Source organism: Suricata suricatta, chromosome 10, assembly GCF_006229205.1.
Source record: "Suricata suricatta isolate VVHF042 chromosome 10, meerkat_22Aug2017_6uvM2_HiC, whole genome shotgun sequence".
Taxonomy (NCBI): Eukaryota; Metazoa; Chordata; class Mammalia; order Carnivora; family Herpestidae; genus Suricata; species Suricata suricatta.
In genome coordinates, this window is record NC_043709.1 from 3114442 (window position 1) to 3133628 (window position 19187).

A 19187-nucleotide genomic window follows, 5' to 3' on the forward strand; every position below is an offset into this window, starting at 1 on the left:
AAAAAGCAGGTCCACTTACTACTGTCAGCCGTGGGGCCGCTGCACGAAGACTGAGAAGTTCCCTCAAAACACGGGGTCTCTAGACACCCCAGTGGCTTCCAGGCCAGCTGGTGGTTAGAAACCACTAGAACGGCCTCAGGCAGGGAACACGCTCTCTGGTGGCCCTCGGCTCCTTTTCCTTCTGCCTCCCTCTACTCAGGGGCTCCAGCCCTAGCATAGCTGAGGGGTCCATGCCTCGGCTCGGCCACCACCTCACCTCCCCCTCTGTCCCGGCCGCCACCTCCAGGGAACGGCCTCTTGTCAAGGCGTGGCCCACACCGCCCAGGGCACCTGCCTCGCCCCGGTGCGCACTCAAAGTGCAGAGGCCAGTCCTGCCAGGGACCTGGACGGTGGGGCCTGTGGTCTGCTTTTAAGCCGGTGTTTCTTTGGGGCCCTGGGGGCTCAGTCGGTGAAGCGGCTGACTTCGGCTCAGGTCATGATCTCGCAGATTGTGAGTTCAAGCCCCGAGTCAGGCTCTGTGCTGACAGCTCGGAGCCTGGAGCTGCTTCGGAATCTGTGTGTGTCTCTCTCTGCCCCTCCCCCACATGCACGCAGACTCTCTCTCTCTCTCTCTCAATAAAATTTTTTCTAAAAACAGCATTTCTTCATAGTCAGTTGAGCATCCTTCTGACTCTTGGTTTTGGCTCAGCTCATGACCTCAGCGTTCGTGGGTTCGAGCCCACATCAGGCCCCGAAGCTGGCCACTCAGAGCCTGCTTGGGATCCTCTCTCTGCCCCTCCTATATCCGTACTTTCTCTTCCTCAGAATACATAAATGAACTTATAAAAAAAACCACTTGTGGGACCAGTTTGAGTAACATAAATCTTGCATACTGATTAGTGATAAAAATAGTTATTGGTGCTTAAAAATCAACCTTAAAAAATCAAACTGTGCTTTAATACATTTTCATTTATTTTCCAATTTAATTTAAACCTAGAATATTTACCTTTCATACAAACTTAATTTTAAAAATAGTGACTTTGCTATTTTACACACAAAGGACACAAAAGTCTTCACCCGCAGGGACTTCAACTCCGTTCTCCAGCGCCGAGCATGGCTGGGGCAGGGAGCTTGGCCCGACAGCTTAGCACCCCTTCCGGGCCGGGACCTTTACTGAGGGTTGTTGCCATCCCCCCGCCCCCAAACAATGGCTCCTAAACTTTATTTCTAAGGGTTGAAAACCACCGTTGGACTGACAGTTCCTTTAACAGAGTGAAACGCGAAGGCTTTTATTCTCGTCAGAACATGAGAAGTGGCGAGTCCACGTTTTCCTTGTCAGCCTCCGGACTCAGCTGGATCAGAGGAGAGGTCAAGTCGATCAGCTGCAGGACAAAGCGCCGGGGTGAGTGACGCGGCCACGCCGCCCCTCCCGGCCCGCGCGCCCCCTCCGCTGTGGCTCAGACACCCCGGAATTGCAGCTGGCACGTCTAGAAGCCGGAAGGAGAAGCTGCCGCCCGGAAGGGAAGGAACACGTGTGCCCGGGAGCGGATGCGCCAGGCCCCTGCCCTCGGAGGGCTCCTGGGCCGCCGCGCAGGGCCCCTCCTGCAGCAGGACGGGCTGAATCCTAAGCTCGTGCCACCGCTGGTGTGTGCCCTGGGACGTGTCCCTTTAGAGACCTCGGTGGCCGCTCTCGGGGTCACGGCGATGTGCCCTGCGAGGAGGACCCAGAATGGAGCCCACGCGGAGCCCCCCGCTGCTCACCTGGCCCACCTCGCAGAGAGGCTTGGGCGCGGCGCTTCTGTCCGTGTCCGGGGTGTTGACCAGCAGGTCGACGAGAGGCCGGCAGTCCGCGCTCGGAGCCTCCGGGGTCTCGCACAGGTCGATGAGAGGGAGGTCCACGGGGGCTGGGCTTCTGGCCCTCGGGGTGATGGCGAGCCCGTCCAGGCCCAGGTCCACGAGGATGGCCTAGACGAGAACAGGAGGCTTAAAGGCAATTCTGGCATCTCTCTGTCAACCACGCTGAGCAGACAGGAAACCTCACTGGGCAGAGCTGGCTGCGTGCGCCCGTCCTGACCCTGACGGGTGGCCCTCTCTCCTCCTTGGCCACCCCCACACGGCCCCCCAACCCCGTCTGGCGCCCTCTGGCCAATGGCCCACTCTGGGGCTCCCGTCAGCCTCTCCCACCCCCACCCTGCTTCCTACCGCCTGTCCTCTGGCCAAACACAGCGGGAGGGGTGAGGCCGGAGGTCCCGACTCCCTCCCTCTGGCCCTGGAGGCCCGGGGACAACGGGGGAGGCCAGACCCGCTGAGTGAGCCCATGGCCCGAGGGCAGAGTCTGTGTGTGTGGGGGGACTCGGTACCTCACGAGGGGGCGCGTCTGCGGGGGGCCGGGCCGCCCCCAGCACCGCTCCGGCGCCGGTACTTCCCGGAACAGCCCCGTCACTCTTCTCTGGAGAAAAGCTCAGCGCCTGTGGCACAGCCGACGGAGGGGAACCGGACGCGTCGGACGAGGACGCTGGGCTGCTGCTCGCCCTGCCGCGAGAGGACGGGAGGCTCAGGAGGGGCCGTCGGCGCTGGCTTGTCGGGCTGGGCCTCCGTCCCGGGAGGACGGACACACGCACAGGGCCGAGCCCGCCGGCTGTGGCCCCAGCTCCACCCCGAGCGGGTCCCCTCCGACTCCAGCTCCCTTGAGACTCAGATAAAAGGACCGAATGGCTCTGAGGTCCTTTCGCCTCCAGAAGTCTACAGCCTGCTGCCCACGTGGGCCCCGCTCACGCCCTTTCCTTCGGTCTGCGGAGCAGACAGACACGTGCTTGCTCCACGTTCAGGGAGGGGGAAGGAGAGAAATGCTCTGATGAAAATCAAGCAGGAAATCGAAACAGAGTGACCGGATGGGGAGGTGGGGCTTTCCGGAAAGGTCCCCGAGGTTGGCCCCTGAACATGGACTTCAGTTGTGGAGGGAAAGCGCATTCCAGACGGAGAGGATGGCCAGACCAGGCCCGTCCACCGTGTGGTGAGGGAGGGGCGGCAGGGCTGGAGCAAAGTGACGCGGGCAGGGCGCGGGGGGGGGGCAGGGGAGGCGGGAGAAGCGGGTGGGACAGACGCTCCAGCGAATCAGAGTCTGTTTCTCAGGAAGCCTGAGTGCGGTCGCCCCTGGCCAAGACTCAAGCTGCAGGACTGCAGGACCCCTCTGGGGATCCGGCCACGAAGCCCATGCCAGACCCCGGAGCTGTGGAGACGGGTGCACCTTCCCGAGTCTTCTGCCCTCAGGGCTCCTCCTGGTGAGAGGCCGTGGCCCAGCGGGACGGTCCCTGCTTGCCCAGCCCCTCAGCCCACCTGGGGGACAGGACGTGCGGTGGGAAAGGGGGTGGCAGAGCAAGCAGGTGCCGTCCGCCCCTTCAGAGAGCTGCCAACAGGCCTCTGTGGCCGTGGCCTTCACCTCTTACCTCGCTGCAGACTTCTTCCGGAGTTCGGAGGAAAGCCGCCGAGCAGCCACACACGGGGGAGAAGCCGGAGCTCTGGGCACGGATTTAGGGGCCACCCGTGGAAGGCTAGAGAGCCGACGGCCGGCAGGTGTGGGCAAGGCCGACAGGCTCCTCGTACTCATGGGGGTCCTCACGCCACTTAGAAGTCTTGGTGAGGCCGGCCCGGAGGAGCACCTGGCAGGGGTGCTGTGGGTGACCACCCTGGAAAGAAAAAATGAGGGGTTTCAGCAGACGTGAGCAGAAAGAAGATTCTATTCATCCAGTGTGCTCACTCGGTACAAGTCCTGTGATTTCAGGAGAAGAGCCCCAGGCCCTCAAAGCCGCCGGAGCACTGCTCGGGGGAGGCGGGGCTGCTGCCAGCGCCCTGGGCAGCCTGGGGTCTCCGGGGAGGTTCGCAAGGCACCTGCAGGCCGCCTCCGGCGTGCAGGTGGTTCCCCGAGGCAGCCCAAGGCCACGGCGGGACAGCGCTGCGTGTTCGTGCCTTCTCAGCGCTCAGGCCTCCGGCACCCACGGGAGCACGCGGGAGTGAGTCCGGGCACCCGCAGCACAGTCCCCACGCATCCCACCGTCCAACCGGCGCTACGTGTGGCCGTGACGGCCCGTGAGTCAGTCCCGCCTGACGGTTTGTTTTGCGGTTACTGATAAAGCCGGTCTGTGTGGAGCCCACCGCTATTTTAAGTAGGTTGAGGGGCACCTGGGGGGCTCAGTGGGTTAAGGGTCCAACCTCAGCTCAGGCCGTGATGTCGTGCTTCTTGAGTTTGAACCCCAAGTCAGGCTCTGTGCTAACAGCCCAGAGCCTGAAGCTGCTTCAGATCCTGTGTCTCCCTCTCTCTCTGTCCCTCCCCTGCTCGCACTCGGCCCCTCTCTCCGCCCCTCAAAAATAAGCGCACGTCAAAAACAACATTAAAATCCAAGGAAGCGGGCGACTCCTCACCTTCCTGCTGCCGTGCAGGAGCTCGGTCTCTGGGCCCGGCAGGATGCTGGCACGGCCCTGTCTGCGGGCTCACCTGAGGCAAGAGAGGAAGTGCGCGCTGTCAGTCAAGCCTGGATCAAGTGACAAACCCACTGCAGGGCCCTGTCCCTCCGGTCCCAGGTCCCCGTGTCTGCTCTACGAGGACAGCTGTGTCACACGGAGCGGGGGGTGGGGCCAGGGAGGAGGAGGGGGAGCGGGGAGTGCAGGGGTGCAGGGGAGCGGGGGGGGGGGGGGGGGGGGGGGGGGGGGGGGGGGGGGGGGGGGGGGGGGGGGGGGGGGGGGGGGGGGGAGCGGGCTGCCAGGGTCCAGGGTTGTAACGCTGCATCTTCTACCAGCGAGGGGCCCCCCACAGCCCCGCCGGCGCTCCGTTTATGGGAACAGTCTGGCCCAGGGTGAGTGGTGAACGGGGTTCACGGACGGCCCCGTCCCTGACACCGTGACAAAAAGAGAAACCGATTTCAGAGGAGGCAGGGAAAGGGCAGCCGAGGGTGACAGCTGACGGGCACTGGGGCTGGTACAAGGCGACGGGACCGGCAGACGACCGTGCAGCGGGACAGAAGGCAGCCAGAGGCTCGCCACGGCTTCGGCCACCCAGGAAGCAAGGAAGCCAACACTGCCGAGCCCCAACCCCACCCCATCCCGCCACGTGCCCCGCGCCCTGCGCCCTGGACACCCCGGGGACCCGCTTTCTGCCAACACGCTGAGCCCCCTGCCCTGGAAACCTCAACTATATCTCCAGGGTGGCTGCTCCCACGGGCCCACGGCCACACCGTCCACCACGTGCTCAGCACGGTCCCCAGCACAGCCCTGCGGCGCGGCACCCCCAACTCCCCAGGTGCCCTTCCTCCAGCCCTCCCCTGACCCCGCGGAGCCCTCCCAGCTGCCTGTTCCTCCCTGGGGGAGAGATCTGCTGAAGGCCATGACTCCCAGCACCCCTGCACTCGCCACGGATGCCTCGGTGACCCTGCCCCTGCTCACTAACTTGGCTGAGGCTGCTAGTGTTTGTTCCATACCCACTGTCTTCACAGGAGAAACCTGGGCGGGACGAGAGGACAGCACGTCCGAGGCCCCGCCAGGGAAGCACGGGCACACGGCTGAGGCCCGAGCGAGGGGACGGAGAGCGGCACACACAGGACAGGGCTGTGCTCCCCTTCGCCCAGCCCACGCTCGCTGCTGCCGGGGAGGAAGGTGCACCAGAGCAGGAGGAAGAGAAACCGACCACAGCAGAGCCAGACGGAGGAGGCCTGGCTCCTCAAAAGGCTTCAGGGCATTAAAGGCCCCTGTCCCGGCCGACTGTGCTGGGACTTCAACACACGCCGGCAGCCGAGAAAGTGGGGCCACCACGGAGCTGCACGTAGCCTCTCCCTTAAGCCGGTTCTGGGCGACTTCCCACGTCACGCACGTTTCTCGGATTCTCCTACCTCAACCAAGCAGCCACCACAACCCACCAGACACCGTGCCGGGGCAGGCTGAGGGGCCCAACTAGAAGGCGGGCGCCGTGGACGGGCAGGGAGCCCGGGTCCCCGGGTCCCCGGCTGCGGAGGAAACACCCGCATGCAGAGGGAGACTCCGAAAGGCCAAGGTGAGGACAGCCACTGGGAACAGTGGCCACTGTTCACACAGAGCCGGGAAACACCCATGTCCCACCCGCCAGAGCGGGGACTCGGGGACACGCAGCACGGCCCACTGGGACCGGGCAGGCACAGGTTGGCAGCAGGCTGCCCGCCCCCGAGGGTACAGGTCACTCAAGACCTGCCCCATGGAAGCTTTGAAAGACTCCTCAGAGGGATCGAGTTGACCCACGATTTAAATGCCCGTCCAGGGCCCCCCAGGGGGCTCAGCTGGCTAAGCGACTGACTTTGGTTCAGGCCACGATCTCACAGTCTGTGGGTTCGAGCCCCATGTCGGGCTCTGTGCTGACAGCTCAGAGCCTGGAGCCTGCTTCGGATTCTGTGTCTCCCTCTCTCTCTGCCCCTCCCCCACGGATTCTCTGCTTCTCTCTCTCAAAATAAAGACATTAAAAAAAAAAAAAAGCCTGTCCCGGCAACATTCTACTCCCTTCAATCAAGACAATAAAATGCAGATATTCCAGAATTTTAAACTTATACTGTCCAACAGATTATACAATGATTACATGCGAAAGGGCAGGAAAATGTGGTCGTGGTCAGGAAAAAGTCAGTCCCTAGAAACGGACCCCAAAATGACCGGGAAGGTGGCATTAGAAGAAAGAGTGTAAAACAACCATCATAAATACGCTCAAGAACTTAAGTAAATGCCGGAAAGACAAAGAAGGGGAAACTATAATGTCAGAAAGGAAAAACTAACTGAAAGGGTGTAACCACGGATCAGATGCACCCCAGAGAAAGAGCATGAAGACGGGACATTCATGATGTCAACTCTGAAACACAAGAAAAGGTGGGGACCCGGGGCCTCCGTGACCTACAAGACGCATCGAGAGATCTCGAACACCTGTAATTGGGGTCCCTGTAATAGGGGAAGCAAGAAAACAGAATCTGAAGAAATAAGACCCAAGCTTGTTTTTTTTCCAGGATGAATTAGAAATATCAACCCACAGATCAAAGCAGCTCAGGAACCCCCAAGAAGGAAAAACCCTAAAAAACCACTTCAATATTCCTAATAATCAAAATGCTAAAAATAACAAAAAAGAGGAGTTCCCAGGAGCAGCCCAGGAGCAGTGCGGTGACAGAGGGGAAGAATGCAGGACGGGAACCCCACTGAGCGCTTGTCCAAACTGATGCAAGCTAGAAGGCGCTAGAACAACACATTTGAAGTGCTTTAATAGGGGCGCCTGGGTCACTCGGTTGGTTAAGCATCTGACTTCGGTTCAGGTCGTTACCTCACAGTTTCTGAGTTCAAGCCCCACATCAGGCTCTATGCTGGCAGCTCGGAGCTGGAGCCTGCTTTGGATACTGTGTCTCCCCCCGCCCCCCGCCTGTCCCCAGCTTGCTCGCTCTCTCTCTTTCTCAAAAATAAACATTAAAAAAAAATAAAGTACTTTAACAGAAAGCCAAACACCATCATCACCAAATACTTTTTTGAAAACTTTAAGTGGAATCTGTCCAACCCTTGAAAACCATACATGGGGCGCCTGGGTGGCTGTCGGTGAGCATCCGACTTTGGCTCAGGTCATGAATTTGAGGTTCATGAGTTTGAGCCTGGAGCCTGCTTTCCTTTCTGTCTCCCCCTCTCTCTCTCCCAATAAAATGGATAAACATTTAAAACAATCTAAGAACATACAGAAAATGCCCCACTCCTTACCAGCAGAAAGCCTGGGGACCTTAAAGTGACCCGTAGGGGTGGGCGTGGCCTTCGTCCCGCAGGGCCGCTGGGAGGCACGCCCTCTCGCGCTCCCGGTATTCCACGGGGGCGGCGTTGGTGGCCCGCTGGAACCAGAGCTCAGGCCCGCGCCTCCCTGGTCCAGAGTCCGGACGTGGGCGGGAGCCGCGGGGGTGGGCGCCTGGGCCTGCTCCCCTGTCATCTCTGCCACCGAGGCCCGCTGACTCGGCCTGCGGGATGCACCGCCGGGGCCCCCTCGGCCCGCCTGGCTGGTGCGCGCCGCAGGCGGGGAGCCCTTCTTTGCGGGGGTCCGTGCAGGCTCACTTGATTTGGCTGGAAGAGGAGACAGGCAATCTGGTTATCTCTGAGGCTTAGGTTATTTCTAAATCACAAAGTTACTTAACTGACACATACAAGGTATGCTGTCTTTACTGTATCTACCCTAAAGTGTTGTTAAGTGAAGAAAGTTTATTTCTGTCGTCATGATCTCCATATAAGAGAAACACAGGGCCTGTGAGCAATATCCCGCACGCCCATCGGGTGACGTCCTCAACCAGGGCGAGCTAGGCGGCTCATGGCTTAGCCGAGTGCGCTGTGAGGGCCCAGCTCCAGACACAACGGCCAGGACGCATGTGCATGTCCGTGAATTCTCCCGGCTTCGCTGACTGTGTCAGCAGCAGGCACCTACGCTGGCTGAGCGGACTGCAGCGGCCCGCCCAGGCTCGCCTCTGGGCAGGGAGGTGGGGGGGGGGGGACGCGGGAGAGGGCGCATCCGGTCCTGGCGGGTGCCTCCGAATCCCAGGGAGGCTGCCATTCAAAACCGAAAGAGGATAAACCACGTTCTCAGGTGCCAGTAGGCCCCCTGCAGAGGTCAGTCTGCTGAGACCCCAGAGAAAACCCGGAAGAGGAGGCGGACGCCACGGAGCTGTTCACAGCTTCGCGGTGCTCCTGTCCACACTGTCCTGGTGACCAGAAATCCGCTAAGTCAGGCCCATTCAATGACCCACTCGGCCTTTAGCGGGCAGGAATGCAGTGCTCGGCCCAAACAGTGCCTGTGCCCTGCACCCCTGCAGCCGCTTGGGCCTCGCAACCCCTAAGGTGACAGAACATCCTTTCTCCAAACACGGGCCAAGGGCTCCTTCTAATGGCGAAGAGAGCTCCGCTGGGGAGGCTCCGTCCTGCGGTCCGTCTGGTTCTGGAAACTGACATTCTCTTGGCCACCGCCTGGCAGTGGGGACGCCAAGTCACATCGGTCTAACTCCAGAGCTCACACTTTGCAGATGGACCACACGCACACCCGTCTGCACAGCAAACACACGCGGAAGAGGGCCGAGTCCTGAAGGGAATCCGAGGCTCCTCCCACAGCGCCCGAGGGCTTCTCCCCTCTACCACCGGGTGGCGCCCTCGGCCCGCGAAGCTTACGCCCCAGCGGAGGCAGGCTGGGGCGGGGTTGCTAAGCAGTTCACAAAGGTCACGAGGCGGAAGTTAGCGCGGTCTGGCCTATTTTAAGACCTGTGTGTGGTTACCTGTCGGCGGGCTGGCCTCAGCGCCCACAGCTCTGGGACGGCTGGGACGACCCCAAACTAAAACGCCCAGCCTCAGTGTGCCCCTTCTCGGGGGAGGGGCCCCACGCCATGTCCCCTGCCCTGACCACAGCAAACCCTCCAGAACCTTCTGCCGAGTCTGTGCGGCTCTGCACAAGTCCCAGAGGGTGGGACGGCCTTCTCGGCCTTGCTCGCTGGCTTACCTCCCCAGGCGGCTGGAGAGGCGCCCACACCGGAACTCACGCCCGACCCAGAGCCCGAGGAAGACGACTTCCGAGAGAGACCAACAGCACAGCCGCGGGGTCTTAGCAGGGCCTTCTTCAGCCCCAACTGAAACGGAATATTAAAAACAGTCATCAGGGGCTTCTGGGGGGGCTCAGGTGGTTAAGCGTCTGACTTTTAGCTCAGGTCATGATCTCACGGTTTGTGGGTTCGATCCCTGCATCAGGCTGTGTGCTGACAGCTCAGAGCCTGGAGGCTGCTTCAGATTTTGTCTCCCTCTCTCTCTGCCCCTCCCCTGCTCCTGCTGTGTGTGTGTCTCTCTCTCAAAAATAAATAAGAAACAATAAAAAATTTTTTTCAACAGTCATCAGAGATTTTACCTACCCATTACTTTTTTCTGCAAAGATAGGGTTTTAAATTAATATTTTTTAATGTTTCTTTTTGAGAAAGTGTGCGGGGCGGGGGGGGGGAAGCAGAACGAGAGGGGGACAGAGGACCGAAGTGGGCTCCTGGCTGACAGCAGAGAGCCCAACGCGGGGCTCGAACTCACAAATCCTGAGACCTGAGCCAAAGTCGCCCCCTTAACTGAGCCACCCAGGGGCCTCCAAAACAATTGTTAGTAATTGAAGAGCCACCATCTTAAACGTAAAGAGAAAGGCCAGGCAGTACTTCTCAGGCGCGGTCCTCAGGGCCCTGCAGGAGAAGCGTGTGGGGAACTTGCTGAGGGCAATCGGGGGGCTCCTCCCGCAGCCCCGGGTCCGCGGCTGGCCCAGCTCCCAGCCGCTGTAACACACACCGCGCAGCTCGGTTCAACCGCAAAGATGCAGGCGGGCGTCTGCAGACCCGCGGGCTGCGCTTCCCACATCCCACCGCGCCCGGAGGTGAGCCGCCGCCGCGCAGACTCCAAGAGGCTCCGAGGGGCTGATCTTCTCAGCCCGCGGAGCCGCCCACGCACGCCGGGCCGTGTACTCTGCATCGCAGCAAGCTGCCTCTCACGGTCCCATCTTCAGGCCCCCGAAACTTGACTTCAGCGACACATTACATGGTCCACAAAGCAACCCCTCCATTCTCCCGGCCCCCAAGCCACACCCACCATGGGCCCGGCCACACCCACCCATGGCCCAAGCCACGCCCACCGTGGGCCCCGGCCACACCCACCTTGCTGGGGACAGGGAGTGACCGCTTGCCTTGGATGGAGTGGGTGCTACCGGCCGGCAGGCCAGCGCCGTCCCGGGCAGCGCTGGCTTTGTCAGGGGCCACGTCCCTGGGGGACTCCGTCTCGTTTGGGTTCCTCACGCCGGAGGGGCTGGCCGGTATCCTTTTCATAGGCTGAAACATCGTAATTTGAAATGAGAGAACTGTCTGGCGAACACAGCGGTTCGCTTCCTCCACCAAAGTACCACGGACAGAAATGACGGTGGCATTTGCTTTCTCATTAAAAACTGCAAAATAATACTGAGACAGGACGGTACAGGAGAGAGATCCCCTGGAGCTAATCCTCAATCAGGATTCCCAAAGATGACAATGAGGAACCTGATTCTAGTGACAGGTTGTAAATGCCATGTGGAAGGGAATCACTCACAACAAGGCCATTTCCTCTACCAGAGACGCCGCTCGGTTCCAGCGAATCTTCTCGGAAGGCGACTGAGAGCCAGTTTTCTTTGGAGAGCGGAGTCGAATGCATTTCTGACTTATTTAGACGCCAGGGCATTCCTGGCACTGACCCCCGCTTATACAAATAACCCCTGGTAACCAGGGACACTAATGAGAAGCAGCAGCTCAGAAGGTCAGAGCAATGAAACAATCACTTTCTTTTCCTTCACAGCCTTTGAAGACTGGAGATCGACCCCCGGAAAGCGGGCGTGGCCAGTGGTCTGCCGCACGCTCACAGCGTGAGTTCCGACCACGCTTGTTGCCCCTGTGGTCCCTGGGTCCCTCAGCCTCCCCGCCTGGACACCAGCTCACCCACCCCCGCCCTCAATACAACCCGCCTGCCGCGGTCCCTCACGTACATGGGATCGTACGGCAGGTGACCTGGGCTGTCTGGCTGCTTTCCGGGATCATCCATGTCTACGCGGACTGATACTGCGTGTCTTTATCGCCTGAATCCAGCCCACTCGCTTGTTACACACAGAGATCTGTGCCCGAGTCCACATATGACAGAGAAGACCCATGTCCCTCGCATTCCGGATACCTCACTTTGGGAATTTGCATCCAAACGGGCTCCAGCAGGAGGAATCTGTGTGATTCAAGGGATGCCGGCCCCAGCGACGCAGGGGCGGCGATGGCCAGCACGCTGCCTCCATCCAGGCACAAGGGCCTTTAGCTCAGATCAGATCTGGGCCCTCGCCGGCCGTTCTGCACGGACCCAGACTTGCTCACGGCCGGCCAGAGCCTCTCGGTAACCGGCCCAGAGAGCTGAGGCCCGAGGCCCAGCTCCGAGCAGAGCTGAGAAGCGGCACCCGACGGGCTCCACCTGCCGCCTCTCCTCGAAGCGGGACTCGGCTCCCTGGGTGAGGCCGGCTCGGCCCAGCCAGGGGGTGACCCTCCCTTTCTCCTACCCGAGCGCCCCGCAAACCTCCAGGGGCTGACCGCACCCCAAAGACCTGCCCATCCACCAGCACTGCCCAGGACGGCTCCCCCCCCCTCCCCCGTTTAATTCCTGGGAGGAGCGCGATCTAAACGAAACCCCGGATAAGGGAGACAGAGGGCGGAGGGCTGTTCCCGGAGGGGAAGTTTTGGAAGCTGCTCGTTAATGCACATGAAACCCCCGAACGAGCAGAAAATCCAAAGCTGTAACAAAACGGAAGGGAGCGCTTCAAACAGCATTCAGGAAGGGGTGTTTCTAAGTCATCCCTGGAGGAAGGCAGCCCCACCTGCGTCCACAGGCACCCCAAACCCTGCTCCCCGTGCTGCTACCGCTCCCCCTGCACCCGCCCTTCCTACGCCTCCGGCCCTCAGTGCAGCCACATCTCCGAGCTTCTCCCCACGACGGCTTCCCTTAGAACCATAAACCGAGAGGGCTGTGGGCGCAAGGGAGCGCCCAGCCCCACAGACAGGCCTTCCGGCCCGGGACGCGTCTACCTGCTCCGCAGCCACCTGGATGTTCCTCCCTCTCACGGACGAAGCTCGGGGCCGTGCCCAATGGTCGAGGAGCTTTCTCTGAGGCCCTGCCTGGTTCGGAGGGGGGGCAGGACTGGGGTCCGCCGGCAGGCAAGAGCGAGGCGAGTGCGCGGGTCCCTGTGTCCGGGCCCCGCCCAAGGGGGTCTGGCTGGGCGGTGCCATCAGGGGGCTGCCCGACAGGCAATACGTCTCCCTCTTCAGTGACCTGGGACTCTTCTTCAGTTCCATCTCTTTCTCGAACAGGTTTATTTTTAATTTTGATTCCTGTATAAATCTCTCCACGCCCTGGCTCCAGAGGTCTCCGGGCCTGGCCGCCCGGGCTGCCTTGTTTTTGCTTTCTATCTGTAAGGCCAGCAAGTGAGCCTCCTTGAACACTTCCACAAACTTCTCCCCGGTGGGGGGGCTCCAGGCGAAGTGACTTTCCGAGGCTGGAGGAAGACGTTCCTCGGACACGTGGTGATTTAATTCTAAGCTGGCAGCGACGCATCTCTCTTTATGCCCCACGGGCCCGAAGAAGACTTCGTCATCTTCATTCGCACTGTTTTAAAATAAAAGGATCGTTAAGGACACTGGCAGTTAAATGAAAGACGTTCCGGAATGGAGTTAAGCCCGAGTTGAGGGAAGAAAACTCATCTGTTTACCTGGAAGACGACAATGAGAGATCGAAGTCAAACTTCTCATCGGCCAGGAGAACGTCTGTGGGGAGGAAGTCCCGTGTTACCCGAGGGCTGGGCTGATACAGAGAAAACAGCACGGGGCCTACAGCATGGCGGCTCCGTGGTGAAGTGTGCCTCGTCGTGAATCTAACAGTCACCTCCCCCCAGGGGGCTCAAGGTTACCTTGGCTTTTTCCTTTTCTTCCTAAAATAGCATCAGCTGTTGGGTGTTTGCTAAGCTGCCCCAAAACCCGAAGTCCTTATCTTTTAGGTATAACCTCAGATCATTCACCGAGCCATTGAACTAGTGTGTCTAGACTAGCTACGCCATTGTCAGGTTAGAGCGTTTTCAGAAGTCTCCCGGAAGTAGATTCCTCCTTACAGGCTGTAGAACAGAACGCCTACTGCTCTTTCAAAATCAAATTCAATACTATTCCCAGGCCCAGTCTCGACTCCATACTGCTGACTCCCGTCTCTGCTTAGAGCCCAAGAGACCGCCTTGCCCCAGAAGGAACGGGCCCCGCCCCCCCGTGGACGGCCCCCTGCCCGGCCTGTGAGCCTGCTCCCCACAGCAAACCGTCTCCCCGATTCCGCTCAGCCTCCCCCACTCCTGCAGCACCATGACCTGACCTCTGTCCCCGCACTAGACCTGCGGTTCTGGACATGTCCCTTCACCCTTCTGGGCCCCAACCAGACTGTGAGTTCCTCCACGACAGCAAATGTCGAGGGCTCTCCCAAATCCCCTGCGTCCGGCGGGGCCTGGACACTTGGCAAATGATTACCGACATGTGCTGAACAGCTCATTTCCACCCTGTAAAGTTTATACAACACCTTCATAAATCACATCTTATTTGATCCTAATAAACAATGCAGCATATTTGTTAAAACCATAAAAGTTTAACTTATGCTAATATCCTAATTAGATCCTAGTCACTCCAATTATTCTTAATTACCCAATCAAGAAAAAGGTAGAAAGCACGAATGCACAAAAGAAATGAAGGGAAGTAATCAGAGAGAGAGGACATGAGGACTCGGAGGCTGGTCTGCTCAACCCCACACACGTAAGCCTAAGGCCCTGGCAGAAATGGGTCGTTTTCTAGAAAGCAGAGTGTATTTTTTGTATATAAATTACTTGACTTATTGCTAAAACGGACTCCGGAAGAAAGGGAAAAGATCTCAACAGTTTAATTACCACGAAATAACCACAGATTCCTTCAAGGGCCATTCTCCTCAAAAGAGCCCCAGTGCCCGACAGCTTCACAGGAGAATTCTGTCACGTCTTTCAAGAATGGATCATCCCCAAACTATTTCTATCACTCCCCGGGACAGAAAAAAGAAACCTTTCAACTCGCTTCTATGTGGCAGGCACAACCATACCAAAAACCTCTAAAGTTAGCTCAGAAAGAGAGCCACAGACCAGGCTCCGTACACAAAAATCCTAAATAGGAATATTAGCTAACAGATTCCACCGACCCAGGAAAAAGGAGAAGAGAAAAGATCGTCACCAAGTGAAGCTCATTTCAGGCCTTGAGGACAGGGGGATGGTCCGACTTGACACAATCCGCTGACATAAGGGTTGTTACTGGATCTAAAAGGAAAGCCAAGGTCACGGCCATGGCCATCTATGCTAACAAGACACTTGAAAAACTGCAACGTCCTCTGTTGACTTTCAAAGCCCTTCCTAAAAAGTAACAGACACATCACGGATCTGTGTTGCCGTACAAGGAAGCTCCGTTGGAGTTCAACGCCAAACTGGGGTTTAATGAGATCCCTTCGGCAGCGCCCCTTCCAAGGTCAGGAGCATGGGCTGACCCACCACGCCCACCCCTAAGTCTCACTCAGCCTCAGTCCTGCAGAGGGTGGGCGTGGCCTTGCTCCCTGCCCTCCTCCCTGCACAGCCAGGGGCCTGGTCTCCGTGCAGAAGGGACAGGAGCAAATCCCAGCCCAGCTCTCAGCGGCCGGAAGTAACACCTACACAGGCCACACTCCCATTTCGCTGCTGCCTTTCCCGTCCCCTGAGCTGAATCCAGCCTCAAGCGGGCAGCCAAGTACAGTTCTGTCGTGTACCCAAGAAGGGGAAGAAAGGTAGAAAGGAGGAAAAAAGGAAAAAGTGGAAATATGGATAAACAGCACCAGAAACTGCCACCTCTATGTGAATTAGCCGCAGGCCAGCAGGCGGGCGGATGGGGATCTCGGATGGGGATCTCGGGAGGCAGCTCCGTGAAAGCCGCGCGGCGGCGGCGGCGGGAGGTCTGCCCTCACAACCCCTGACCCAGACCTGGACGCACTGACACGCACAAAGGCGACACTCTGGAGGCGGAAATACCGCGGTGCACAGACACCAGAAAACCACACGAGTGGCTGATGAGGAGCAAAAGGACCAGGCAGGTGGCCGAGGACGAAACCGCCGCACAGCCGGCCATGGCGCTGGCCTCCGGAGGGCGGTCCCAAGGCCCTGTGAGCAGCAGACCCCACACAATACACGCGGACGGACCCAACGGGAATACGGACGACTCACAGGAGGGCGTCTCGGGATACGGTAGGAGCAGCACGCCAAGTGAGAGGGGGTGGGGTGGTCAGTGAGCCGCATCTTCCCTCAGGGGAGAGTGTGTGTGAAAGGAATAGGAAGAAACCAGGGGGAAGTTACTTTATAGCCCGGGGTGAGGAGGTCTAACTGGGACTCCAGAGTGAAAGCCGTAAAATGAGAGACCTGATGCTCAGGATCTAACAAACAATCTTAAACTTTTCAATGTTTTTTCCAGCGTTTATTTATTTTTGAGAGAAAGAGACAGAGCATGAGTGGGAAAGAGGCAGAGAGAGAGGGAGACACAGAATCGGAAGCAGCTCCAGGCTCCGAGCTGTCAGCACAGAGCCTGACGCGGGGGCTCAAACCCACGAACCGTGAGATCATGACCTGAGCCGAAGTCCGACGTTCAACTGACTGAGTCCCCCAGGCACCCCCCTAAAAACAATTTTAAAACCCTGCACGGGAGAGACACCATGAGCAAAGCTAAAGAAACGATAAGCAGGGAGAAAAGAACTGGCAGCTCACGTCGGGAAGGGCTCATGTAGGAGCAGGGTCCGCAGACGGCTCCGAAAACAACCAGGAACATAGAGGAAGAACTGACCAAGGATGGGAACAGAACGTGACTGATGAAATAAAATAAAAACAACCCCGAGATTCCACTTTCCACCCACCAGATTGTCAAAAACCGAAAAGTCTGGTGCTACGTGGGCAAAGCTGCGGGGAAAGGACTGCTGGGCAGTGACACTCGGCAGCGCCCTCCTGAGTCCCCCGGCAGCACCTACAAAGCACAGGTGTCACCGGCCCAGCAGGCAGACCCCCGGGGGTGCATCCCACAGGCAGGGACGGCGGCTTTTGGAGAAGCGACAGTGGACACAAATGGATGTGCGCCCACAGCAGATGGCAGAAATTACAGCACCCCCCCCAGACGGCCCACCACAGAGATACAGAAGAGAACGGGAACCCCTCGCGTGTTGCCTTACAAAGATGGTCAAGAGAAACGAGGCGCACAGCCCGGGATGCGGCACAGGGCCCCACCTGCTAGGAGGAGAGGGCGGTGGCTGACAGTGCGCGCACACCGGTTTCCTCTTGCCCAGATCAGCTCTGGAAGATCAAACAGACCAAAGACATGGATGGCCTTCGACGGCGCAGCTGCAGGAGGTGGAAACAGGCAGGGGCAGACCCGGAGAGCTGGCGAGCCCCGGCGAGAGGCTCCTTTCCTCCAAAGCGAGACAAGAAACCACAGAAGGTTTCAAGCGTAAGAGTTCTGATCTAGCCGGTGTTTCTCTTAGGTTACGCTGGCCGCTGTGCAGAGTGGCTGGGGAAGGAAGGCAGTGCCTGCGGGAACCACAAAGGCACGACCTGGCCAAAGTGAAAATGTCCAGGTGCGTGGAGGTGAGTGACCGTGGCTGAGGGGGCCCACGGTGGCAGCATCTGGGTGGAGGGGGAAAGGGATCGATGGATCCAAAATACACTCAGAAGGTGGAAATCGCAGCAAATGATGATTGAGTGAACATGGCCCCTGCACAACTTAGCTAGGTGAGTGGAGGGGCTGTTTCCTTCCACGAGAGGGCAGAGAGCAGCCCAAGAGTCAGGGGAGGGGGACACATTGAGAATGAAGAGCAGGACAGGTAAAGATGTGAGACAGGCAGGTGGACATACAGCCCAGAGCTCAGGGGAGAGGCTGGCGCTCAAGACAAAAGGCAGGCACCACTAGAAAGAGATGGCTTTTTTTGTTAAGTTTATTCATTTATTTTGAAAGAGACAGAGACAGCACAAGCAGGGGAGGGGCAGACAGAGCCCAACACAGGTTTGAGCCCACGAGACTGTGATATCACGACCAAAACCGAGAGTTGCACACTTAACAGACTAAGCCACCCAGGAGCCCTGCAGATGGGGCTTAAAGCCAAGGGAACGTGTCAGAGCCCTGGGGTTTGGATACCAAGAGACCCCAGAGACCAGGTCCTGGGTAAGATCAGCTTCAGAAGACAATGGAGGAAGAGGAGCCTGCCAAGAGATGGGAAAACCAGACAGGGAGGTAGAAGGAAAACCAACGCTGCCTTGGAAGCCAAGTGAGAGGGAAGTTTCCAGAAGGAGAGGTCAAATGTCATCGAGAGATTAAACAAGAACAGAAAAGTAGTAACAGATTTGTCAACATGTGTGTCTTAACTGATGAAAGCAGCTTAAACAGAGCGGTGGGGGGGGGGTCGTCAGGGGGTGAGGAATGTGGGAAAACAGCACAACAAATAGAGAAAGCTCTGGAAGGCACGTTCTGAGAGGGAGTGGAGGATACGGGACAGTCACAGAACAGAAGGTATTTATGTATTTGTGTGTCAAGCATGAGTGGATGAAGAGAGACACAAGGTGAGGCTACAGGAAGAGGGTGACATGAGGGGCGTCCTCACGAGCAACAATGGGGGTTCTACCAGCGCAGGGAAGGGACTGGTATCTGACAGGGAGAAGGGGGTGCAGGGGCAAATCCCTTTTCTAGACCCAATGAAGCAGCGAGGAGATGGGTGAAGTCCCGAACAGGGTTTCAGCAAAGTGGAAATGATCCGGGTACCCCTTCTCCCTGCTGCACCCCTGTGCCTCAGGAACAACGGATAGGGATGTCAACACGCTTTCAGAGAAAAGGAGAGTGTGGCCCTTCCCTCACTCTTCGAGGCTGGATTCTCCTCCTGATGCTTGAAACAGACAGGGACGGAGCAAGAGAGGAAAGCGGCCAAGATTCTAAAGACACTCTGGCAAACAGAAACTGGCGACAGACACGGAAAGAAGGCACCGAACTCCCTCCCACGGGTGTTGAGTGCCCAGGAAGTGCCAGGCGCCCTTCTGGGCACTGGGTGTACACAGCGAGTGACACTGGGGAGAAGCCCCGCTACTACGATGGGAATCTAAACCTGGGCGGGGCTGCGGGGACGGGATGCAGAAAACGGAAAAATAAAAGAAGCTGGACGGATGCAAACCCCTAGATGACGGGGACCGGGAGCCTCCGTGGCACAGAGCACAGGGTGAGCACTGAACAAACGAAGGACTCCGTCCTCGCCGATGCGCGAACGCCACCCGCTTCCCTCGCTGAGCGGCACGGCGGCGCTGCGGCCACAAGGACATACCATCCTTCTCGGGAACCTCCATCCCTGCCTCTCCCGACCGGCTGGCTGGAGGCGCGTCGGTCGCCGGCGTGTCCTCTTTCCACGGCCAGGGCTGTCAGGAAGTCACTGCGGGGAGGGCGGGGCCAGCAGGTGAGCAGGTGTCAGGGCCCAGACTCCCCTCTCCATCCCCGCCCCCGGCCCCTCCGCCCCCCTGCAGCACCGCCGGGGGCGCAGGAAGAGAGCGGCCGGGCCGGGAAGGGCAATGGCGGCTGGGGGCCATGGGAGCTGCAACA

General features: G+C 58.8%; 1 protein-coding gene across 1 annotated transcript; it reads right to left on the reverse strand.

Moving 5' to 3' along the window:
- Nucleotides 1-928: 928 nt before the first annotated feature.
- Nucleotides 929-19020, reverse strand: GTSE1 (G2 and S-phase expressed 1). The gene is made up of 11 exons (XM_029954275.1): nucleotides 18916-19020; nucleotides 13265-13319; nucleotides 12585-13161; nucleotides 10659-10829; nucleotides 9482-9608; nucleotides 7717-8067; nucleotides 4399-4471; nucleotides 3426-3665; nucleotides 2340-2511; nucleotides 1741-1944; nucleotides 929-1361 (listed from the first exon to the last, which is right to left on the reverse strand). The coding sequence occupies exons 1-11, from the start codon at nucleotides 18935-18937 to the stop codon at nucleotides 1278-1280; spliced, it is 2076 nt and encodes a 691-aa protein (XP_029810135.1). The 5' UTR covers nucleotides 18938-19020; the 3' UTR covers nucleotides 929-1277.
- Nucleotides 19021-19187: the final 167 nt, after the last annotated feature.

Coding starts and splice junctions, on each gene's coding strand:
- GTSE1 (XM_029954275.1), bottom strand. CDS start 18,937: ATGGAGGTTCCCGAGAAGGATG. Junction 8,068..9,481: donor CTCTCCAGCCGCCTGGGGAG/GTAAGCCAGCGA, acceptor CTCCTCTTCCAG/CCAAATCAAGTGAGCCTGCA. Junction 4,472..7,716: donor GGTCCCCAGGCTTTCTGCTG/GTAAGGAGTGGG, acceptor CTCTTGCCTCAG/GTGAGCCCGCAGACAGGGCC.